Source organism: Hyaena hyaena, unplaced genomic scaffold (assembly GCF_003009895.1).
Source record: "Hyaena hyaena isolate Hyena2069 unplaced genomic scaffold, ASM300989v1 scaffold_419, whole genome shotgun sequence".
Lineage (NCBI taxonomy): Eukaryota > Metazoa > Chordata > Mammalia > Carnivora > Hyaenidae > Hyaena > Hyaena hyaena.
This window is the reverse complement of record NW_024081053.1, coordinates 697,885-724,438: the sequence shown is the minus strand read 5'-3', so window position 1 is coordinate 724,438 and position 26,554 is coordinate 697,885. Positions and strand designations below refer to the sequence as shown.

General features: G+C 33.6%; 1 protein-coding gene across 1 annotated transcript in view; it reads left to right on the top strand.

Annotated features, from left to right (window-relative positions):
* The window catches only part of LOC120245495 (glutamate receptor ionotropic, delta-2-like), a gene marked incomplete at its 3' end in the record, with an annotated part of 915,851 nt that overhangs the window by 293,944 nt on the left and 595,353 nt on the right, over positions 1-26,554 (top strand). Inside the window, exon 2 of the mRNA XM_039252574.1 lies at positions 503-658. Within this exon, the coding sequence (XP_039108505.1) occupies positions 503-658 (156 nt within the window). The remainder of the gene's footprint in view (positions 1-502; positions 659-26,554) is intronic.

The following is a 26,554-nucleotide window of genomic DNA, read 5'->3' as shown; positions in this document are numbered from 1 at the left end:
TACTGAAAACCTTATTCAAAATTTAAAAAAAGAAAGGAAGAAATAAAAAGAAAAATGAAAAATAAATTAAGATTACAATAGAAGTTTGATTTCCATACACTGTGTGAATGGCTCTCAGAAAGTTTCCTGATATAATCTTCCTATTGTTCAGAAAAAAATATTCTTCAAACTATGAATTCCTAAAGATATCATTATATGAGATGTCCTAATGTATCAGTCTCTTTGTCCTGCGGAAGATTTTGGGACTTATTATATTGTCTCACCAAAGCTCTGCCTGAAATAATGCTCTGATGTGCTGTTCATCATTTCCATTTGGAAGAAGTCACTACATTCCTGCTTAGCTATCATACTGCTTCCAGTAGAATGTGTTTCAGTAATAAATAAAGTGCATGCTTTAAGTGAAAGTATACATTTTTCAAATATATTAGTCCCTGGCATATATACAGAGAGCATGACAGAATATTCATGTTGTTGTTTAATGACAATGCTCACTTGTTTCTAGGAGCAATTTTTGATGAATCTGCCAAAAAGGATGATGAGGTGTTCCGCACAGCGGTTGGTGACCTCAACCAGAATGAAGAGATCTTACAGACTGAGAAAATCACATTTTCGGTGACATTTGTTGATGGCAACAACCCTTTTCAAGCGGTTCAAGAAGGTAAGGCACATCAGCAGTCCAGTTTTCATTTTATTTTTTGGTTCAATTCAGATGGCAACTAGAATTGTTTGCAAATCAACATGAACATCATTTTTGCATCTTTGTTGTATTGCTTTTCTTTGAGGGTGCTGTTTTGTAGATATCAATACTGAATTCCATTTCTGAAAGGACAGAGTATGGAAAATTATTCTTTTGATTGAGGTATATGTAAAAATGCATATAAATATTTACAGTAAAAGCTTTACTACATTTATGAGTGCAGTGTAAAGTAAACATTACTTGAAAGTATGGCTTTCTATGCAGAGTTTTAATTTTGGCTTTTTTTGAGATAGCTGCCACCTTGAGTGTTACAGCATGGAATGACATTTCAGGTGTATTCGTGACAAATGTATTGGTGGAAAGAAAACTAGCAGGCACTATATACAAATCAAAGACTTTGCATTAGGATCCTAACATATACACTTTTTACTCTCTATAGTGTGCTAAATATTAAAGCATTTGTTTCCATTCTTTGTGTACACTTAGGTGAATTAAAATTTTTCATAGGGACAAATAATACAAATACAAATTATTTTTATTATACTGGGATGATCATTTCTATGAATGAAGATTTTGATTGAAGGATCTAAGAGTAATAGAATTTTATTTTTGATGCTATTATTCTAATGGAATAGCCTCTTGATTGGCAAAGCACTCATTGTTCATGAGACTATTTGTTGCTGATCTAATATATTTTATTGTGATAATATATTTAGACTAAAGGTATCAATACAAAATTTGGTCAAATGAAACACCTGTTTCATTAAAAAACTTAAAGACGATTTGGCAGAAGTAAAGATGGACAAAATATTAAACGTGGTAGAGTTTGACAAGAAACTTTTTAAAGACAAATATTGAAGGGGTAAGGAAAATCAATACGAATATTTTCAAAAAAGTGTCCTTTTTCTCTAATGTTGCATCTAAATGTTTTCTCTAAAGTTGCAGGGAACTTTTATTGGACTATGCTTTTGATCAGTAGCATTGGCTTCTTTTGAAACTTGTTTGTGTTTACTTGTGTCAGTAAGAGATTAGGTAGAATGATTAGTGATCAAATGGACTTTTCTTATTAATTTGATGGAGTGAAAAAATATTATTTTAATAAAATGAACAGAAGTGTTTTAAGTAAAGATTCTTTTGCAAAGAATATGTGCTTATAATAATATGGAATTTTAATGTTTAGTAAGTAAATATCAATTTAAAAAGATTAATAAAAAACATCTAGTCATTTATATTTTAAACATTTATATTTTAAAATGAGAATTCTGGGAATTTGGGTCCTATAAAAATGGATGTGTTGATAAATTTTCTATTGAAACATTTAAAAACTAAGTTGATATTATAATTCATAAAGCAATAGGTAAAATAATAAAGTAGAGTTTGAGGAAAATCCAATAATGAAAAAAAGTATTATTCATTCAGTTAGTTTTAGTGACTGGAATGAAGGCAGATAAAAATGAGGACTGGTTACACATGAAGTTTTTAGAAGTTCATCAGGAAACAGATCTGAAATGCTCGGTTTATTTTAGTGTTAGAATTTCCCCCAACCGGCTACATTTAAGAGATGATCTTTATTTTTCAAATTTAATTTTTTTATTTACTTTACCTTTCCCCTATAAGCATTTAATGAGAGAAAGATTTAAAGATAAGCAGCCTATTAACACATAAACAGAATTACAGTATTGATGCCATTAACATGCTTCTTTGTAGCTCTGGAAAAATAAATTTTTGCATAACAATAATTATTTTAATAATAAATATTTAATACTTATTCTTACAGTGAGTTTCTAGAACAGAATGTCTTGGTTATAACATAGGATCAATATTTCTTTCTCTGGAGATCAATGATTATGTTGATTAACATTATCCTGTAACATTAATCTCAGCACTTTTAGATAAAAGAACAGTAGAAAAAAATGCCTGTTTTTTTGAAAAATAATCTGGAATCTAACAACCAATTTTAATAATTCTTTTTCCTTACTTTTGAATATATTTGTTGATAAGCTATTATTCATCTTTTGTCTATTGAATCATGGGATGTTTACTAGGGGCAAAGAATTTTTCACACCTTAACCTAGGATTATTTTCATAATTATTTTGGGTGGGGAGTTGGTAGGAAATTTTGGTAGCTGGGATAAAGCTTATTCTCTAAAGAAGATATAGAAATGAAAAAAAATCATATGGTATATTTTTGAAAACTTCAAAAATTATAGAGGTGGGAAATTATATAAACCTAGGTGAATGTTTTTCCTAAATATATGAAGTAAATGAGAGTAGTGTGTTTCAGTAATTCTCCTACATACTGCAAGTGTGTAGCAAGAGACTAAACCAAGACCATCCAACCACTAGTCATTTATTTTCCTTATTATATCTTTTAACCATAGGTACACGAGAGAGAGCACACAATACCTTCTAAGACTTCACTAAATACTGTGGAAAATAGAAAATTGTAGCAGATTTATATGTTTTGATAGGTACTATGGGTTTTAGATACCATGCAATAGTAAAAGATCTTCCAATCTAATTGAACAATACCGTTGATTATATATATCACTCTTGTTCTTTCATCTTTGGTCTTCCCATCTATAAATAATGAATAAATCAAACATAAATGATGTATTTTTAAGATTAGTTTCATCTCTATAGATGAAATGTTTCATGACTCTTTGGGACACATTTCCAGATTTAGAAATTTAGGATTCTAGAAATGATAATTATTTAGTCTCTCTTTAGAGACATTGCACATTGCTGAAATTGCCTCCTGGTTTTTCTATGGCTTACATCAAAATAAATTAAAAAAAAAATATATATATATATATGATACCTGTCCTTGGTTCTGCTATCTCAGCCAACTATGCACTGCCACCCAAGGAACTCATTACTATCACCAGAATCTAGAAATGGTCTTTTGCAGATTCAGTTGATCTGGATCACTACACCTGTTGCTAGATTACTTTCCTTGCTCCTTTCTTATAGATTGTTTCCTTTCTGTCATGTATAAACTGGATAAAACACAGATGCACAACTGTGTGATTAGAAAGACACTGCTTTTTTCTACTGAAAGCAATAGCAATTATTTGTATTGTTGGCTTCTAGTTGAGACCAACACTACTTTGCTCCAGGAAAGATGGGGACTTACAAGAAAACAAAGTCAAGGGAAAGTAAGGGGAATTCATTTGTAAACATATTCACATAGGAGGTTGAATGCAGACACAAAAATTTATGTATAATTCTTGCATCCATTGGATGTATCAGGAAGAACGTAAAGCACCAAGTGTTGATACTGAAAGTCAAGATTCAGTTAAAAACTTTTGAAATATTTGCTCTTATTAGAAAAACACCTAAAAGGGGCGCCTGGGTGGCTTAGTCGGTTAAGCGTCCGACTTTCACTTAGGTCATGATCTCACGGTTCGTGGGTTCGAGCCCCGCGTCGGGCTCTGTGCTGACTGCCAGCTCAGAGCCTGAAGCCTGTTTCAGTCTGTGACTCCCTCTCTCTCTGACCCTCCCCTGCTCACTCTGTCTCTCTCTCTCTCTCTCTCCTAGAAATAAATAAAAACATTAAAAAAAAAAAAAGAAAAACACCTAAAAATGAAATACATAGTGAGAAGAGTTTAAGGGCAGAATTATGCTGTAGAGTCACAAATGATTCTGTTTGAAAGAAAAGGAGGAACATATCATAATTATTCCTCCTTATGCTTTATTGCAAACCATTATAAATAATGTAGTTATAAAACTGTTTTTAATGTAAAAATCAGGAATGGTTAAGATTGCTCATCACCTGAGTCTCAGCCTGGCCCACCTTCCACTTACTCCTTTGTATACCCAACATGAATATTGATTGCTCCCAAAAAGTTTGTCGTAAAAAGTAGACATCTTATTTTAATATAGTGATGATTTCAGTTAGATATGTCTCATACATCTTCCAAAATAAAAATATTTTTAATTGTAAAACAATGTGGCTGCTTTTATACATAGTTTATACAATTAGACTTATTTCTTTTTTTTTTTAAATTAATGTTTTATTTATTTTTGAGAGAGAGACAGAGACAGCATGAGCAGGGGAGGGTCAGGGACAGAGGCAGACAAAGAATCTGAAGACAGGCTCCAGGCTCTGAGCTAGCTGTCAGCACAGAGCCTAATGCAGGGCTTGAACCCACGAACCGCGAGATCATAAACTGAGCCGAAGTTGGACGCTTAACTGACTGAGCCACACAGGTGCCCCTAGACTTATTTCCTAATAGTTATATATAAGAGACACATGGAACCATATCATGTGTGTAAAAGGGAAAACAGGAGAGCAGTATAGACAAAACAGTACAAGGAAATCTAACTAGGAAAATGCACTTCTCCAACATATTATCACCATTCACTGAATATTTCTGGTGCCATAGGCTAAATCTGAGTAGTCTTGCTCAAAGAGTATGTAAATGTAAAAGAATGATTTATGTAACCTCTCTATTTGATGCTTTATTCCAGGGCTTAGTCTCATAATTTATATTCCTCTCAGCATTAATAGGACATCTTTACTGTGATAAAAAATCTTCTAATTTGGAAATGTTTAGGTTGGATTCTGCAGTTTACTTAGCATAAGACTGCAGTGTGCATGTCTTGTCAGCCTGTGTTTTCTTGGACCAAGTTTGATAGCTTCAATTCCAGCTTATTTACTGAATTACATGACAATTAACTGAACTTCAGAATTGATAGATCCAGGGATCAAGAAATAAAAGCTGAACATCATGTGGGTATAATTCTGCTTGTTCAGTAATTTATTTATTCATTTTTCCATTGCTTCTTTTCCTACCCATATCAAGGCAAGTGTTGTGCTTTGAATCCCAGTCTCTAAGCTCAATGCTCAGTGTAACTGGTGCCCAGCCATTTGTGCAAAGAGTTGGAAGGACAAGGTGATGGAACTCACTGGCCATCTCCAAATAACCACACAGCAGGAGGGATATTGGATATCCATTCAGTGACTGCCTGGACTGTCTGCTTTCCTCCTTGAGTCTGGGATATTTAGCAATCCACTGCCAGGTCTAGGATCACTTTTCCTTTCTACCTATCACATTCTAAGGACTGGCCAAAAATATCTGGAATCAGAATCATCCTATTGTGTGGTCTTTAGTACCCATCATCAATATAGTATTAAAGTATAAAGAATTCTGTGTACGTTAGGGATAATACCAGCATACATTCTTTTAAACATCTCACACTAACCCTTTCTGCTGAAGAATTGCCCATCAGGAAGAATTAAGTTAAGATATGTTTGGAGTCTGTTTTTGAGAGTACTCAGTCAAATCAATCTGTCCAAGTACTTTATAATGCCTAGTACTATTCCAAGATTGGGCCAGCCACAATAGGAGATTATAAAGAAAATAGAAGACTTAGCGTTATGACCATAGGAACTTTTAAAAAAGTACTTGAGAAGGGGTGTGGATTTTAGATCATGAACAGTCAAGTAGTCATTATGCTACTTGTAACTTGGGTTTTTAATGATGTTAATTGTAAAAAGAAACAAGATATTACACCTTTTTGAAAACTTTTACTTTTCAGAAAAGAGATGAAATGTGTTTCTTAAGGAAATTCATTATTTTTTAAACTTAGGTTTAATGAAGATAAAAATTCTGTGGATTAATCTTTGTTTTCTGTGATTTATTGCTCTACTTCTATATTAGTAAGCCTTTCCCTTATCTCATTCAATATCATGCTCCTATAGTAACAGGTCTCTAATACTGTGGATAGATTAAAGTTCAGATGTTTATACACCTCTATATCGTATTTTATAGCCTGTTTGCTTTCAGGTTTTTTAACTCCATATCTACAAATGTGTATTCTTGTATAAGTTGCCTATAAAATATATATTTTAGCAGTCTGTGCTGCTCTGGATCTTGTTTCATTTAGAAGAATCTTAAGCAGCTTTTTATAAAAGCTGTGTTTAGCACAAATGTAGATTTATTCTTTCATCATTGGCTAACTGTTCTTTCTCTTTATCAAATATTTTTCACGTAATAATAGCAGACCTCTTCCTTCTCTTTTAGTCTCTGCAGATATGGTACATGATTATAGAATCATAATTCAGTTTTTTTAAATAATTTTTTTAATGTTTTATTTATTTCTAGGAGAGAGAGAGAGACAGCGTGAACAGGGGAGGGTCAGAGACAGAGGGAGTCACAGACTCTGAAACAGGCTCCGGGCTCCGAGCTGGCAGTCAGCACAGAGCCCGACGCAGGGCTCGAACCCACGAACCACGAGATCATGACCTAAGCGAAAGTCGGACGCTTAACCGACTAAGCCACCCAGGCACCCCGCATAATTCAGTTTTTAATTAGTCTTTTATGATACTGATTTGGTAAAAGATTCACCTCTATGTCTTAAAGTAACTCTGAATATATGGTTTATTAGATTAAAAACCACACTTGCTTACATCCTATAGTTGTTATGAGAGTCCATTTTATAGTCATAAAAATATTTTAAGTTCACATTAAAGATGACTTTACTGTATTTAGATTTTTAAAACTGTTACCAGCATTATTAATATCAGTGTTTCAAATGATCTAGACTATTTGCTTAATTCTAAAACAAAAATAGTCTGACTTTTAATTATTTTAATATTTATCACTTATATTTTCATGTCTTTGGCAAGTGTAGTATGTGTAGTTTTTAGTTCTCATGGAATATTTTGTTGAAATACCTTGTAATTTTCAAAAGAATTATCATTGAAGCACTCTTTAAAAGGAGCACACACAAAGCCAATGTACACTAAGGAATTGCATATTCTGGGAAAAAATAATGAAGCTGCAAGTACTTTTTGGGTGCCTATAAGCATTCATTTTTGAGCTATTACTTTCTATAAAGCTGTGCTCTCCCCTGGCTGCCCTGTATAATCTCACATGGTTATATTAATATTTTTTATTATGTATTAGGTCCTGATCTATATGTGTTCCTCTTCCTTTTGCACTCCCACTATAGTACTCTTTTAAAACTCCTCATTCAACCCCCTTTGAATCTTTGATGCTCCATATTGTACTGGATACACTCAGTATATCTACATTTCACTAAGTATGTCTTAAATTTGATGACATTTATTCTGCTAGGGAAACAAAATTAAGTGTGTGGATCATGGAATCAAATAAACCTGCCTTTATATGAATTCTGCTCCATCTCTTTGGGATCTTAAGCACACCTAATGTCTATGAGCCTCAGTTTCTCCATATGTGGAAAAGGTCTATACACGTACTCCATGGGATTACGATGATTATTTATTTTAAGATGATTCTATGGGGTTGTAATTGTGGTATGTGGGTTCCTCTACTCATCTAAGTACATATAAAAAATAGTGGAATACATGATGATTTAGTATCATTGCATGTGTCCATCTGTAAATTTTTATTGCTCTCTGACCTTACCTTCCTAAACATCCTCTACCATACATACTAGTGGTTCCCATGGATACGACTGATCATACTAGGCCTATTATCTGCCTAGTCAGCATCTTTTTTTTTTTTTTTTCCAACTGAGTTTTTCCTTACCAAGATCCTGAATGCTGGGGATGTAAAAATATAGAAATTGTATGCTTTCTTCCTGGGCTAGTTCTGCTAGTCAGCAAAGAAAGCTGAGAATTATATTTGTAGTGTAATTTATTTGGCAAATAGTAGTGATGTTGCCACATGTGTACTTAGGGTTGGGAGGATTTAAAATACCTTGTTACCATTTCTGGGAAGTAAAGAAAGCCTGTGGAGACCAAATTAAAGCTTTCGGATGATTTGTGTGGGCTTAATACAATCAGTGAAGTAAATAAGGCACTGAGTCATAACTAAATGGAATTCAGTAGTAGAGAGGCATAATGCTGTAGAAGAGCAATATATGTGAAAGTCGGATACAGAAATGAATTCAAGGAAAGCTTTATCCTTTGAGAGATGCATCATCTCTGGTATTTTGAGTTTATTTTTGAAATTATTGTTTAAAGGTTATCTTTCTACATTCTACACATTTTCATTTCAGTTATACATGTGAAAATATTAACTCTAAACACTTGATCATTTTTTTTTTTTGAATTCTTAGTACTATTCTTCTTCAATAACACAGGATATGTTATTTTCTCAAGAATTCATGCATCATTTCAGGACATATTTGCTTTTCGGTCTTAGATAAACTGATTCAATATGATGATAATATTGGCTAAGCTCATTCTGTAAGATATATTTTCAAACACAGAAAACACTTAAAACATAGAAAACATTAAAAAGGCTTGTGATGTCTACTATAAATGAGAAATATATTCCAAAGTGGAAAATAAATATTTTCTTACAATATATTATTTTTTGGGAAAAAAGTTATAAAAATCAAAGTCAGAAACAAACTATTACAGAGACTATTTTTAATAGAATGACTTTAAATATTCAGTAATAATTTTTGTACTCTACTTTCGAATTAGCACTTACAAAAGTTAAATAATACTTTGAGATAATCCTGAATTCATATTATTATAACTGAGCAAATGTAGAGGTCTTAGGTGATAGAAAGTAATTAGGGGATTAGAAACAAAAGACACCTTCTTACTGGTCAAAGAATAAGAAACTGTCATGTTAGCTTCATTTTACCTGCTTCCAAATCTTGTTTTCATTCTGTTACATTGATTTGTCAATAACCTTTATTGTATGGAGTTAGTGACTTTATCTTTTTATTGTTTTGAATATCTAACTGGTTTACCTCATTTAAAGGACTTTATCTCTGTATTAACTTAATAAATATGTATATACATATATATGTATGTGTATATTAAGCTTAAATATATTATATGCCATATGTATATATGCCATGTATATATGACATATACACTATACATCATAAGATTACCAGGCACTCTATTCTTTTGGTCATTCTTTGAGTGTTGATTCATGCTTTTCAAGGGGTAATTTTTTAATTTTTAATTTTTTATTTTAAAGTTTTATATACTATGTTTGTTAAAATGGAACAGGGAAGGTTTGACGCCAGGCCACCATCATTCGTTATACAGAGTTCATGCCAGGACTCCATGAGAGCAAAGAATGATTCACCAGCTTACACTTCCTTTCTTGGGAAATTGGTTAAATAAAGTTTAATACAAGAATGGTAGACCACCTGGCAGGAAGCTATGAATCACCAAGAACAATTTGTTGTTCTTTCAGAAATCAAAATCATAAATTTTCACTCATGTGTTAGATACTTAATGCACAATGCACTGAATATGTACTAGATTAGATTAGAAGTTTATATGAGCAAATGAGACAAATTTAACTGAACCACCCAAAGAATTAAAATCTAATAGGAAAGATATAAAAAAAGAACTAGGCAAGCAAATACTGCCCCCACCTCTGGCGCCAGTGAAAAAGAGTGATATAAAAGAAAAGAAAATAATGATAAGAAAATAAGATGTAGAGTTTGTGTTTCAGTGTCTGTGTATGTTAGTGTGGTTGTGAGTGTGTGTGAGTGATTTAAGATCAGGAGTTTATTTTTGATAGATAATGGAAGATACAAAAATGCAATATTTAAGTTAAGATTTGAGGTTGCAAAGAAGCCAACAATGCAAAGAGGAAATAACATTCCACGTTGCTGCATATGGCAGAACAATTTGAAGTCATGGGCTTGCTGTGTTTGGGGGATATTATTTTTGAATTCTCAGGTTTTTATTCTGTTGCTTTACAAATGTTTATTCTCATCATCAAAGTCATTATTTGCTGGATAACAGTAATACCTGTGAGTTTTTGTTTTTTTTTAACCCAGCTTGCTTTAGTTTTTCCCTCTGGAGTATCCATCAGGATATCCACGTTGGTGTATCCTGAAGTTTCACTGACATCTGAGTATGGAGATGTCATTCCTGGGTCTTTCTTGAATTTGAAATTCACATTTCTGTGACTCTAATTCTGAATATAGTTATGGAAACATTTGGGCCTTTCATGTAAGTATTATTCTAAGGAAACTGAGAAATAAAATGAAACAAATCAAAGAAAGAAAGAATTTTACTCAGTTTTTTTAGCCTTTTTGATACACAGTAATTTAGAAAGATACCTTAATATCTAAAACTTGGAAAGAATAATTTGGTAGCTTTTATATTTGCTGTATGTTCTGACAAAAAAGCCTCTTTGAAAAGTCGTTATAACTTACCATATCCCATGAACTGTTAAAGTGCTGCTGCTTTTTTTTCCTCCCTAATCTTTGTACTGCCTTGTAAACTATAAAATAGGTACTATTCTTATTAGCACTTGCAGATGAGGAAACTGAGGTGCAGTTAGATTAGGTAAATTATCATACCTGAAACCTTTAGAATAGTGCCTAGAATACTCTGGTTTCTATGTAATTCTTCTATTTCGGAGTTACAGGCATGTAATCAGTGGGAGGGAGAATGTGGACAAAATATTTAGTCTTGTTTGAGATCATCTTGGATTGGTTGTGTACCTTCAGCAAAAGTCATGCTTTTTCTAAAAGGCATTCTGCTCTGCATCACTCTCATTCAGAACCCCATAGACTCCTCTCCTTTCTATCTTTTGGACCAGGGCTGGTTACCACTTCACTGCTACTGGTTCTGAACTCTTTCACCAGCCCTAATTTTCCTGCTACATTCCAGTAACATCTGTGTAAGTCACCCTTTTGAAACATGAACCCTTCTCAAATTATCCTATTTCTTAGTGTGCCTTTTTTCCTACTGGGATTTTAAGTATAATCATTATTAACCACTATAGTGTACTGCCTATGTGGTAAAGTTAATCTTAGTTCATTCTTAATGATTTAATGATTTGTGCAGTCTAATGAAGAAGTGCTATGATCTGTTGGATTGTGTTACTCAGACTTAGTGCTGTACATACATTACAAAACTTAGAGCTCTTCACATGACCTTTAACTACTGTCTTTTGCAAGTTGAAATCTTCATGTCCATAGGTATTTGAACAGTGCAACAAAGGCTGACTTGATATTAGGATGTTCAGTAGCAATGTCCCTTCAGAAACAGGGCTGATCTCTGAATAGCCACTCCAGGGCATGGTTGATGACCACTCTTTAAGGAAACATAATTATTTTTACTTAAAATATTATGGCAAATGGAACCAACTTTATGAAAGTTATGTATTTTAAAATGTCTCTGTTTGAAAAACCTTCTACTTTGACTAAAGAAGTTGGCAAATTGCTTACAAATTCTTGGGTATCTTACTCCATTTTCTATGGAGAAATTTCTCCCTATACCTTCATTCATTCTATTCTTTGTAGGAGTGTTTTCGTGTGAAAACTACACTCCTTATTAAGTTGCTGAGCTGGAGAGACATATCTTAGTGTTGAAAAAGTTGCACAGCCAAGATTTTTTGGCTTATATAGAGTAATAAGGGGAATCTAATAAGTTACAGAACTGTTTTGCATTTTATCTTTTCTTATTTCCTGGTCTCATGGTTTAATATATAGTAATGGATAGCAGATGGTCAAATAATAGGCCCCAGAACAGAAGGAAAAGTAGAAGTTCACAAAAACATGCACAGCAGTATTAGATCTTTTATTTAAATTATTTGTAATGTTTATTTTTGAGAGAGAGAAAGAGAGACAGAGACAGAGAAAGCATGAGAGTGGGAGGGGCAGAGAGATAGAGAGAGACATGGAATCCAAAGCAGGCTCCAGACTCTGAGCTGTCAGCACAGAGCCTGATGTCGGGCTCAAACACATGAACCGTGAGATCATGACCTGAGCTGCAGTAGGATGCTTAACTGACTGAGCCACCCAGAGGGCCCCCATTAGATCTTTTATTCCTTCATCCGTCCAACATTATTCAGCATCCTAGTTCATGATACTGAAGTAGAACTAGTGAAGAATATAGGGGTAACTTAGAAGCATTCTTCATTTTCAAGGAGCTTTAACCTACCAACAGAGATTAAATATATATGCATAGATAACATAATTACTAGGTGGTAGTTCCATGGAAAATACCAAGTTCAGTAGAAAGTGAGATGATTTATAACCAAGGGTGTTGAGTTGAGGGAGAAGGTAAAGGAGAAATAAAGGGAAAAATAGTAAGTCATGCTTACTGCTCCAGAGAAAAAAAGGTCTAATCAAAGAAACAGGCATGTTCAAAAATACATCTTGGTGACTGTGAAAAATGTGATCTGGGGGTGGAGATACACTGAGAAAGAAAATATCAGACCCCAAGGACAGACGTGTTTACTTTTCTGTCAAGGTCATTACCTTGTTCCATTGTCAAGGTCACCTTTTTCTAAAATCAGTGGCAGAATGGTAAACTCTGCATAGAGAAAATCATGACTTAGCAAGTAAAATTAAACACTAATAAGGACATTATAAAGACATCAGACTTCATATAGCAACATTTTAGACCTTCTTTAAAAATTCGGCAAAAGTATTGAAAATGATTTGAGCTCAGATGCTGCTTCAAAGGCACAAAACCTCCACTGTGTTTTTAGAGTAAGTGGCATTTTAAAAAGTAATTATTTCACATCTACAGAAGAGTATTTGCTTTTCACTTTAAAGAAAGAGATAAGCACCCAATTTTTTATAATGTAAAAAAATCATTATGGATGCATGTTAACTAGGCCCCTCAAAGGATTTTTACTACACATTTAACATTCTGTGCAATAAGTCTGTTGGCCCTATGCTCTTACATGAAAACATTGTTTCCTAACTCAGTTGGACAGAAGTAGGTAAAGGATAATGATACTGGGTATTGAGGTTCTTTTATATGCATAGTCTGTGATTATTATCTTTTTTCCCTTTAAGTGAGATAGTTACTACTTAAGTTAAAAGCATTTTTATTGGTCTGATTATTCACAAGTAGCCATGGAAGTTTGTTTCTCTGAATAAAAAAATGCTCTGCACTCTGTGCAAATCAGTATCCATTGTTGGTTAAGTTGTAATTCATTTATTCTTTCATCAAAGTAGATATTGCAAGCTTATAATTTGCAAAGTACTAATATAAATATTGAAAGAGATACCAAGATGTACCAGTGTGGTTTCAAGAATTTTATTTTTAGCAAGTAACAAACATAAATAACAATGTGGACACAAACATAATGATATAAAGTACAAGAAAGTATAAAATCCTCACTTACCAGTAAAGGTGAAATTGTTACAGGATTTTGAGGAGCAGTGATAGTTCTCTACATTGGGTTTTCCTTCTTCACTCACTGCTGGAAATACTTGTTTGTCCCCAGCATGTTCAGTGTTACCCCAATATGTGGTAGCAAATATAATAGTGTATTTGAAGTAATTTAGCATCATCTCAGCTTTGTTGCAACCTTGCTATGTTGCTAATATGTTTATTCACTCAATTAATTCAGCAAATATTTACTGAATGTTTAGTAGGAGCCAGGAATTATTCTAAGAACTCATGGTATAATAGTAAATACACAAAATCCCGCTTTCTTATAACGTACGTTTTGTTGAGGGAAGACGTAATACATACAATTTCAGGTTGAAGAGTTGGTATGAAAAATTAAACAAAAATGAAGCAGCAAAGTTAGGATAGACGTGCTGATGGTGGGTGTCATTTTAAATAGAATGGTCAGGAAAAGAGCTTATGTCTTCAGGCCCTACCTTGTTTTTGCAAATTTGTTTTGAAAAATGAAGTCCTTTATTTGAATTTTAGCCCTGGCACTGATAATCAAGCAGGCACCTGTTTCGACACACTACAGATGCAGCTTGTGTTATTTTATCATTGTTTGTGGAAACCCTGTCATCAAGCTTGAGAAGAAAGCCAGTGAATCTGCTGGTTACTTAAACTTCTTTTCTTCACTATCAACAATTCATGTGGATTATTGCTATTATCTGTCATTATAATATGAATAAACTCTTCTCAGCCACTGTTTAAGTTGTTTAAAATAGATTCTTCTCTTCCGCAGTAGCACAGTTTTAGCTAGGTCCATGGCCAGTCCAAATAGGACTACATTCCCCAGCTTTCCCTACAGTTACATTGAAGTCCTTTGGAATGGGTGTGGAAGTATGGGCAACTTACAAGTCATTTCCAATATAAAAACAAACTACTTGCTCTGAACTAACACTCCCCACCACTTTTAGTGAGCTGGAATACTGATACAATAAGGCTGTGACCCAGCTTTGACCCTGTGAAGATGAGAACGACACACTGGAGAGTTTCAGAGCAACAAGATAGAAGGAACCTGGGTCCCATGTAGAGCAGAGCTGCCTAGGGAGTTCTGCTGTGTGTGAGAGAAACTCACCTCTGTCATTTAAAGCCTACCCTGTCTAGGCTGTCATTGTTCCAGTAGGTTCAACCTTAGCATAACAATTACATACGCCTCTGTAAACACCTTACAAAGTGGAACAGGTATCCCACCGCACCTGGTACCCTAGTGAGGATATCTAATGTTGAGGACTCTCCACTTCTGTTTTTTCCCACCAAAGTGGTGGTGGTTTTACTTTCTACTGCACTGCTGCTGCCGCCACTTGCTGCTCCTTCTCTTTCTTCGGCAATGGCTGTTTGGAGATATAATTTACATGCCATAAAAGCCACCTATTTTGTTTTATTATTTTGTTTTTAAATTTTATTTCATTTTTAAATTTTATTTATTTATTTTGAGAGAGACAGAAACAGTGCGAGTGGAGGAGGGCAGAGACAGAGGGAGAGAGAATCCCAAGCAGGCTCTTCATTGTCAGCCTGAAGCCTGACGCAGGATTTGAACCCATGAACTTGAGATTGTGACCAGAGCTGAAATCAAGAGTCAGACATTTAACTGAGTGAGCCACTCAGGTGCCCCCAAATTCATCTATTTTAAATGTATAATGCAATTATTAGTAGTAAATTTATAGAATTATGCAATCATCATCAAGATCTCATTTTAGAATATTTCCATCACCAACAAAATTCCTCATGTCCATTTGCAATCAGTCAAACCCTCTTCCCACAGCAACCAAAGATCTGTTTCTATAGATTGATCTTTTCTGAGCATTTCACTATGAATGAAATTAGACAATGTGTAGTCTTTTGTGTCTGACAGCTTTCACTTAGAGTGAGTTTATTATGTATATCCAAGTTGTACTGAATATGTTTTTTTTTTTTTTTTTAATTATGAAGAACATTCCGTCATAGAGGTATTTCACATTTTGTTTTTCCATGCGAAATTTAGGGACTTTGGGTTGTTTCCACTTTTCTACTAGTATGAAAAATGCTACCATGGATATTTATGTAAAAGTTATTGTGTGGATATATACATTTAATTTTTGTGTTGCCATAACAATTTACCACAGACTAGATGACCTAAACAGCATAAATTAACTCTCCCAGAGTTCTGGGCACTACCTTGAAGGTACCAGCAGGGTTGGTTCTAATGAGAACTTTACCTTTGGGTTGCAGACAGCTGACTTCTCATCGTATACTCACATGATTTCTTCTTTGTGTGTGCATGTAAAGAGAGAGTAAGGTTGCTGGTATCTCTTCTTATTAGGACCATCCTTTCAGAAGCCACCCTATGGCTTCGTTTAACCTTAATTGCTTCCATGGACGTCCTGTCTCAAAATGCAGCCACATGGAAAGGTTTAGGGATTCAATATTCAAATTTTAGAGGGACAGGAACATTCAGTTTAAAATGAATTTCTTGAATAGATACCTAGGAAGGGAATTGTTTAGTTGTATGGTAAAAGTAATGTTTAATTTATTTTGTTTTAAGTTTATTTATTTTGAGAGAGAAAGAGAGAGAGCAGGGAGAGTGCAGGGACAGAGAGACTCCAAGCTGTCAGTATGCAGCCGACACAGGGCTGGATCTATGAACCATGGAATCAAGACCTGAGCACAAATCAACAGTTGGATATTCAACCAACTGAGCCATCCAGGAGTCCCAGTAGTGTTTAACTTGTTTAGTAACTGCACAACTGTTTTCAAAAGTGACTATCCAGTTTTACATTCCCAGTAGCAATGTATGAGGATTTCCCTTTCTTCACGTCATTGTCAATTTTGCGAAACAAATGAAGTGATCTCTAATTAAGTTTTTAAGTTGTATTTTTCTAATGATTAATGATACTGAATAGCTTTTCCTCTGCTTATTGGCCATCAATGTATATTCTTTGATGAAGTGTTTTTCCAAATCTTATGTGCATTTCTATTTTCAACTTATTACTAAACTTTATTATTTATGTATTCTTTACAATTTTTTGTATCAGCTGTATGATTTACAAATTTTTCCCCTAATCTGTCTTTTCCCCTTTCCTTAATGATGTCTTTTGAAGTGCAAATTTTAATTTTTTAAAGTCCAGTTTATCAATTTTTTCTTCTGAGTAAATTGCTTTTAGCATTATATCTAAGATCTCTGAATAATCCAAGGTCACTGCATTTTTTTCTTTCTTATTCTTAAAATTTTATATATTGAGCCTTTGTATTTAGATTTAGAAGTAATTTGTGTTAATATTTGAGTGAGATATGAGGCAGTATTTTGACATGTGAATATACAGTTTGCCTAGCTGTATTTCTTGGAAACATTACTCTTTCCCCCATTGAGTAGCCTTGGCACCCTTGTTGAAAATCAATTGCCCATAAAAATAAGTTTATTTCTAAGCCTCCAGTCTTGTTCAGTTGATCTATATGCCTGTCCTTATGCCAGTAACACATTGTAGCTTTATAGTTAGTTTTGAAATTGAGAAATGTAAATTATCTAATCTTTTCCTCTTTTTTCAGACTTGCATTTGACTATTTGAGTCCACCCAATTTTTGTATACATTTTAACTTCAGCTTTTAATTTCTTCAAAACAGCTTCCTGAGAAATAAGAAAGGATTATGTTGAATCCTTAGATCAGTTTATTGTAAGCTTAATTATTTTGAGAGAGAGAGTACAAGTGTAAGAGATGCAGAAAGGGAGGGGAAGAGAGAATCCTAAGCAGGATTCTCTACACTGTCAGTGCAGAGCCCAATGTGGGGCTCAATCCCATGAACTGTGAGATCATGACCTGAGCCAAAACCAAGTTGGAACCTTACCCTGCTGAGCAGCCCAGGGACCCCAAATCTTTAGATCAGTATGAAGAAGATTTCCATTTTAACAATATTGTCTTCTATTTCATGAACATAGAATGTATCACCATTTAGTTAGATTTGCTTTAGTATTATTTTCCTATTATTTTTTGGTCTTAACTCTACAAGTCTTACACTTTTAATTTCTTCCTTAGGATGTTATTAATTTTGATGATACCGTGAATGTAATCATTTCCTGAATTTTATTTTCAGATTGTTCTTACTTACTAATATATAAATATAAATAAATACACACACACACACAATTTTATGTATGTATCGGTCTGGTCACCTATGACCTTAAGTCAGTTGTTTATTCTAGGAGTTTTCCATGTATCACTTAGTTGGTTTTTTGTTTTTTGTTTTTTTTTTGTTTTTTTTTTACAGAACAGGATCATGATCCTATTATGCAAATAAAGAGTTTTAATCCTTCCTTTCTAATCTAGATGTATTTTCATATTTTTTGTTTTGTTTTGTTTCCTGATTACACTGGCTAGAACCTCTAGTACAATATTGAGGAGAACTTTGAGTATAGAAAACCATTCAAGTTTCCAACCTCAGTTGGAAAACATTTAGCCATTCAAATATGAGTATGCTGTGAACTGTATGTTTTCCTTAGAGGCTCTTTATGTTGTTGAGGAAATTTATGGGACATACAGGAGTTTATCAGGGCTCACTAGGACTTTCTCATTCCCTAGATCTTCTTGTTAAAATTCTGGCTATTCTCTGGGTCTATTGCTTGATCAAACTTATAGTGCCACTTCAGGGTTGTTATAATTTTCTATAATACCCCTGACTATAATATTTTCCCATATACTACTCCTACCCATATAGCCCCCTCTGGAATGAAGCTGTTAGTTTTCATTCTTTCCCTGCCTGGTAAAACTAACTAACTTTCTTTCTTTCTTTCTTTCTTTCTTTCTTTCTTTCTTTCTTTCTTTCTGTCTGTCTTTCTCTCTCTCTCTCTCTTTCTTTCTCCCTCCCTTCCTCCCTCCCTCCCTCCCTTCCTTCCTTCCTTCCTTCCTTCCTTCTTTCCTTCCTTCCTTCCTTCCATGTGTATTTATTATTTGAGAGAGAGACTTCTTTCTTTCTTTTCTTCCTTCCTTCCTTCCTTCCTTCCTTCCTTCCTTCCTTCCTTCCTTCCTTCCTTCCATGTGTATTCATTATTTGAGAGAGAGACATGAGTGGGAGAGGGACAAAGATAGAGAGGGAGACACAGAATCTGAAGCAGGCTTCAGGCTCTCCCCTGTCAACAGAGAACCCAGCCTAGGGCTTGAACTCATGAACCATGAGATCATGACCTGGCTCAAGTCAGATGCTTAACCAACTGAGCCAACCAGGCACCCCTTAACACTATATTTCTAATAGAACTGAAGAATGGCGATAGTGAAGACATAAAAATGCCATGGACTAACTCTATATAATATTTTGTAGAGGTTTTTTTTTCTCCCTTTTCTCTTTTTTTTTTCTTTTTGAATAAGTGATTTTCAAATTGTTGTATTCTCTTGGTCAATTTTAAGAACCCTGAAATATTCTTCTTCTTCTTCTTTTTGGTCAGTTCTGTCCAGTTGTTTTCATTGCTTTTTGGGGAAGAGATTAGCTGAGGTCCACACTTTATCATTTTTGTAGTTCCACATCCTTTGCCTCACTTTTTTTTTTAAACAGAAGCCACAGAGAACTTTAGACCAGAATATTTTATTTTTATTGCTGAAGTATCATTTTTGCTAAACCATGAATGGCAAGTAGTATATGAAATTCACTTATCAGGGTAATTCACAGGGAGAAAGAGATTTCAGGAAAGTGCACTATGTATAAGGAACAGTCAGTAGTTTAGTTTGTCTGGAACTTTATCTATTTTAAGGACCAGATAAAATTAGCATGGTAGATTGAAATGAGCTAGTAGTAGATTTTGAATATAAAACTAAGGTTTCTGAATTAATATCATAGGAAGTAGCAAGGAATGAAAAGTTTGCATGGTGGAATAACATTTTATACACACACACACACACACACACACACACAATTTGAGATAAAGAAAACAGCTTACCACAATATCAATGATAGATTAGAGGTCAAGAATCTGAAATTAGGGAAACCAGTTGGGAATCTGTTAAAACAGTTTAGGTGGAAGATACTAAAGTATCCGAGTAGGATACCTATAATGTAAGGGGGAATGTCAGCTGCTCTGAAGCTGTGTTTCAGGAAGACTTGATACCTTATTAAAATTCTGGGCCCAGTAAAAGGGGAAATCAAAAATTTCCAGCTTTTGGACTTTAGAACTAGACAGATAGATATACAGTTAAAAATAAGGATGAAGCGCCTGGGTGATTCAGTCAATTAAGCGTCTGATAATCGGCTCAGGTCATGATCTCGTGTTTCGTGGATTCGAGCCCCTTGTTGGGTTCTTTGCTGACAGCTCAGAGCCTGGAGCCTGCTTCAGATTATGTGTCTGCCTCTCTCTCTGTCCTAACCACACTTGCACTCTGTCTTTCTCTGTTTCTCAAAAAATGAATAAACGTTAAAAGAATGAGCACAGAAGGAAAGACATATAAGGAGTAAATAAGTGTATATGGTAGCTAATATTTATTGAATTATTAACTGTGAGCAGGCATAGTTATATGAGATTTACATAAATTATTTAGTTACTCCTCACCACAGGCTTTTGCATATATTAGGAAAATAAGGAGGTGAGGTTAGTCAACTTAACCATAATTAATAGCTATTAAGTGTCAGAGTTGGAATTTTAACCCCTGTCTGAATACAGGTGTCAGGGTGCCATCAGAAAATAATTCTGTAGAGGAAATGGAGTAGAGGTTTAAGACCACATTGCCTGGAGATGAGAGTTAAACCTGTTATTGGATGAAATTGCCAAAGATGAATGTAGCAGAGAAGAGAAACCCATTGATATATCATAGCAAATACTTCTTTTTTGTGAGAAGGGAAAAAAAGAAATAACAACTTTGAAATGGAAAGAGGAACCAATGGAGATCACTATCTCTGAGGAGGAAATCCTTCTTTTGGGGGCAGTTATCTTTACTGTCATTGAATGTAGTTTGGATGAGGAGTATAAAAAGCCCATGGCTTCTAGAGATAAGGAAAACACTGATAAATTTAGGAGAGTAGTTTTCTTCTAGTATTAGTGGTGTGATCCAGTCTAAACAGTAAGGAGTTAGCAGATAGGAAGGACTGAATACCATTAGAAGAATATTCTCTCCAAAGTCTGATGATGCAGTTATATTTACAAGAATGATTAGAGTTTAGTGGAACATTGAACATATATGGGAGCATTTTAAATTAAGTGGAAAAATATCCAGAATGAGGAAGGAGGGAGATAGGTTGAAAGGGAGAGAGGGAGAAAGAAAGAAAGAGAGCTTTATGACAGCAATTTCATTTAGAAAAGTGTTAAAGAGGACATTTTGGTAAACATTGAACTGTTCAGTTACTGGAACAATCATATTTATTGATAGAGGAAAATTGAAAAATTAATGGAAAATGATTCCAATCATCTCAGTAAACTTAAAGCAACTGGACATTGGGGATATGCAAAGATGGAGAAGGTTTGGAAACGTTGCTGAGGTGGGTCGATAAGAGATGATTGAAAATATTTTTGAGTCACAGTAAGAATGAACCTGAAATTCAGAGCAAGAAGATTAATAAGACTACTTTGATGATATTCTCTGGAAATATTAGGAATTTGTCAACATAATGGAGGTCACAATTTTAGGTTAAATATTATTTTCTCTTTTTATGGTTAGCTATTACTTTCAGAACTTCTAACAATTATAAGAAATCTTATGAGTGAATAAGCCATTATAGAAGGAGAGTAATATTTTGGAATGAATGCTATTTCCACATTTTCTTTGTTTCCTATTAAGTCAACATGTGAGTATTTAATATTCAAGTGTTTTATAAAAGAGAATGGTAAGAATGAGAAGAAAAGCAAAGGGCTTAAAAGTTTTGAAGTAATTCTGGTATTTCCCTTGTGATTTTTCCAGAATTTATTTGTACACAGTGAACACCAATCTCTGTAAAGGGATTTCCTAAGGACATTTATCCCATAGTAATTTATAGAGTGCATTATTTAGCCCTGGGTTCTGGGACAATCATCTTCATCATCTAAATTGGTGAAGTAGAAGGTACATAAAATTTGGGGTCTAAAGCAAAAGTTTTATTCCTGGATCTGGCTCTTAAGCAATTTCCCTAGGCAAATAGTCTTGAATTATAAAATGAGGATTAAAACAAAATGCCTAAATGACTTCACAGTTTTATTGTGAGATTCCAGTAGGTGATTGTTTGGAAAGTCTATATGATATATGAAGTAATAGCATTTATTTTTTAAACCCCATATTCATCAGCATGCAGGCCCATGTGAGCCTGGAACTGAAGGTTCTGTTTCTTCCAAAAAGGTTGTATTAGTTTGAATAAATGAAGTTTAGCACCATTGAGAAGCTTTCAAAGATGAAAAAATCTGTGTCTGAGTTAATATTTAAATTAACTTTAAAGTGATCAGCGAGAACCTATTAAAATTCTGAAGATTTCAGGCTTACTGTCGCAAAAGAAAATTAAATCGTTATTTTATAGAATTATAAATTCTGCTTTTATATTTAAATATACATATTTAAATTTAATTATGGAGCATGAATTAATTGCTATTTCCTTATGATTAGAATGTGCTGTAATAGCATCTGAATTATAAATAAATCATATGTGTATATATATATATGGATATATATACAAATGTGAACTACTTACTGAACTATGTGCAGCACAAGTGTAAGTAAGCACTCAGAAAGAAATAGAGTTTGGACTTTTACCTTCTCTGGCCTGAATAATAAAAGAGATTCCTTTGACTTACATGAAACATAGCCATATTATTTACTTACTTATTAACTTAAGAAAAGTATATGTATACATGGAACTAAGATCTGAAAATATAAAGATCTCCATCTGTGATCATCCCTTCACTGAGGAGAATAAGATGTGTGCATTTTAGTAGTCAGAAATGGTAGTGGCATGTGTTCCTACCAGAATAGCTTGAAGAAGAACTTGATTCTGCTCATGTAGGCAAGATTTTTTTCTTTTCTATGATTATCCTGGAGTAATTACCATAGTAAACGCTGTAGCACCACTAACACCCACATAGTCACATTTCTTCTGTTTATGTGAAAGGCAGCACCATTGAGTTGGAACTCAATTTTTTCCGTGAATGCATTATTCAGAAATATTTTATCTGTGAACATAGCTGAACTGTGTACCATAAACTTGAAGATTATAATTTTTGCCAATTGTTTCAAAACAAGCTGTGTAAAAGGATAAGGGAGAATGAATAAATATTTAATAATATTTTGATCAGAGTTATATAACCTAATTTTTACACATATTTTTATTCTCATTTTTATTAACTTTTACTTATTTAGACCTAAAGCCCTCATAAAATTCCACTATATATGGGATTTCAACATCATATTTTAAAGATAGAGCCATGTGATATGGCTTAAATTTGTGGCTAGCATTTGGAAGGTAAGTTACTTTTGAGCCATATATTGTGTGTGTGTATATATATATATTTATATACACACAAACACATACATATATATTTATATATATAATGTGTATATATAAGCATATATATGTATATATAATGTGTATATATAAATATATATGTCAAAGTGTCAGACAATAAATTTAATTAATATTATGGCTCATACATTAAAATTTCTCAGATTCTACAAGGATAATTTTATGGCTCGTACTTAAAAATTTCTCAAATTCTATAAGCTCCAGTTCTCAAGACTGGTCAGAGACAGTAAAATCAGGGCTGCCTAGGTGGCTCATTTGATTAAGTATCCAACTTCAGCTCAGGTCATGATCTCAAAGGCTGATGAATTTGAGCCCCGCATCAGGCTCTGGGCAGCACCTTGGAGCCTGGAGCCTGCTTCTGCTTTGGATTCTGTGTCTCCCTCTTTCTCTGACCCTCCCCTGCTCACCACACTCTGTCTCTTTCTCTTCCTCTCAAAAATAAATAAACAGTAAAAAACAAAAAAACAAAAAAACCCCCAAAACAGTATGATCACATATTAGTTAAGTCGCATTTGCTTTTAAAACTCTGAACCTTAGATGTTAACTCTCTGTATAAGCCTAAATCTCCCCATCTGTAAAATGTATATAGGAATAATAGGCATGGCAATTTAAAGTTTAGTCTTTAAGAATAAGTTTTTTATAAAAATTAGAAAAGAAAGTAAATAGCACATAGTAGATACTCAGTAACAAGTTGCTAATATAAGGTTATTATCCATCATCATATTTTGATTTGAACTACTGAAAATAAGGAGCTCATGCACAAATGACCATAAAGTGATAGCAGCAAGGTGGTGTTTCAGAGTTTTATGTTTTCTCCTAAGGAAAAGCTTACCATCTATAGAGAAACAAATTCATATTCATCATCGTATTTCTGACTTGAATGAGAGAAAATAAATGAACCCATGCACAAATGACCATAAAGTAATAATTTTTTTCTTTATGCCACTTTTTTCTCTTGTAGTTAACAGAGTAATATTAGTTTCAGAGATTTAAAGTTCCTCCTAAAGAGAGGTTTACTATCTATAAAGAAGCAGATTAATATTCAACTGACTATATGAGCTCTTTCAAGGTGTATTAACACCTAGATTGCTTTTAAATTGACTTTAATGTCTAGAGATTGAATCAATCTGTAGTCCTTTCTTTCAGCACGTATATATACACATTTGGAACACATATTTAGTAAATCTACTTCTTAGATTTTACTATGTGACACATCATTGATTGTGATATTTTGAATTTCAGAATATAATTCAGAAAGTTTTCCTTTTTGACCTAAAATTCAATATGATAACAGTACCATCAGCAAATCAGCAGAGTCATAATAAAATAAACATAAAAATAAAAATCATGTAGTAATAAAGGCTTATTATAATTAGGTCAGATTCTGCATTCTTCTTACATATCAGTCCATTTAATCCTGTCAGTCCTGTGAACTGGTACTATAATCATCTAAATTGAACACCAGAAACTTAAGGTACAGAGGTAGAATGGTGAAATCCAGACATTGTTAAGTATAAGACAGGCTTTGAATTTGGGCAGTCTGGCTCTAAAACCTCATTCATGAACTGCCCATTTTGACTCTTTGCCTGGAGATTACTATAACTCTTGAAAATCTGTAACCTTGACGTTGGATTGCATCCATCTGTAGTACCTGTGGTAAGTTTTTTGGATCCCAAGGTTTGAGTGGAAAACCATGGACAAGAGTCTGAACACTATGTAAAATATATAAATTAAAAAACATTGAATAATAAAAAAATCCCCCAAAACTTTCTTGCCTGTTTTTAATTTATAACATTAATAACTACCAATCCTTGTTGTTTGGGGGGGAAAAAACGAAGAATAGTATGAGATCCTGTTATGATTAGGTTTAACATACTGTTTCTTTGGATTGGAAAATTTATGACAACCAAGAATTTCTTGACTGGAAAGCTCATACTGGATTTCTTCCTAAAATATTTTTAAGGATTTATTTTTGAGCTCTAAATCAGCTATCAGAAAATGAGAAAGTTTTAAAATTGGAACCAAGGAAACTGTGTTTCATTTCATACTGAGAGATAGTAACAAACAGTGGTTGGGAAATTGGCTTTATGGCAATAATGCCTATTTTCTTTTCCAATGTAATTTATACTTATTGGATATAATTTTGTAAAACATAAAATACAGAATAAATGAATCATTGATAACCTTAATACCTAAAATTATTAGCTGTATCCTTGATATTTATATAGTAATATATAGAATTTCTACCATATAGACACAAGCAAAATAATGTCAAGGGCATACCTAATAGTAAAATAACGGAACATGAGGGTTTTGGATTTATTATCTTTGTCTTTAATTATATGTATTTAATTGAAAGTTTACATAATTAACATTTTAATAATGGCTGTGTTTAACAACCACTTAACAAATTCTTAAAATACAATAATAAGCTCCCACAACAGGCAGTAGGAATAGGATGCTAGGTTCTTGCTGTTGTCTGTGATTACTGGGCAATTCCCATTTATTTTCTCCAAATCGAACTCTCCTGTGAAGGATGGCAGGGTAAGAAATGTGCCCTTTGTGCAGGATTAAGGAAACTGGAAATTTCCTAAGGCTCTATTTAGTAACTGTTACCAAATATTTTTGTTTTCATCTGTGTCTCTCACTCATGAATGCCTTGAGATTTATACTTCCAAGTGAGGCTTCTCAAGGATTCTCTGAGGGCAAATTGGATCTCTTATATTGTTCCTCTCTTTGCAGACATTTAAATGGAGATTGCTTCTATTCTGCTAAGTCAGTTGTTACTACTAGAGTCTTCCCAAATCAGCTGAAATCTTGTATTCCCTTTTAAATTCTTCCCTTTTCACTCTTTCTTTGTTGGAATTTTCTTACTCTTCTGTCATTAATTGAGGGTGGCAGGTGGTTTTTGAAGAAGTATATACAATAAATTTCTAGTTTCAGTCCTTTCATATTTAGTCAGAAATTTGATATTTCTTTTTTAAATACATACAAGGTTTATTAAAATATATTGCAAATGAAATACAGTAAAAATGGAAAAAAGTACAGCAGTTTTGATGTTTTCTCTATTGCGATTCACATTTATGAAAAGCACATATTCAAATTTGACCCAATCATCCAAGATGGCCGGAGTTACCTGTTTACAGCTTTTACAACCACACATACAAATATCCCTGAATGTAAATATTTGCATGTATTTGCAATGTACTTATGTATATTTGTTGTTTTTCTATATATTAGCAGAATAGTAGTTCATTTCCATCTTTTTCATTAAAGGAAGTGTGGATTTAGTCTGTGTAAGGCTGCCA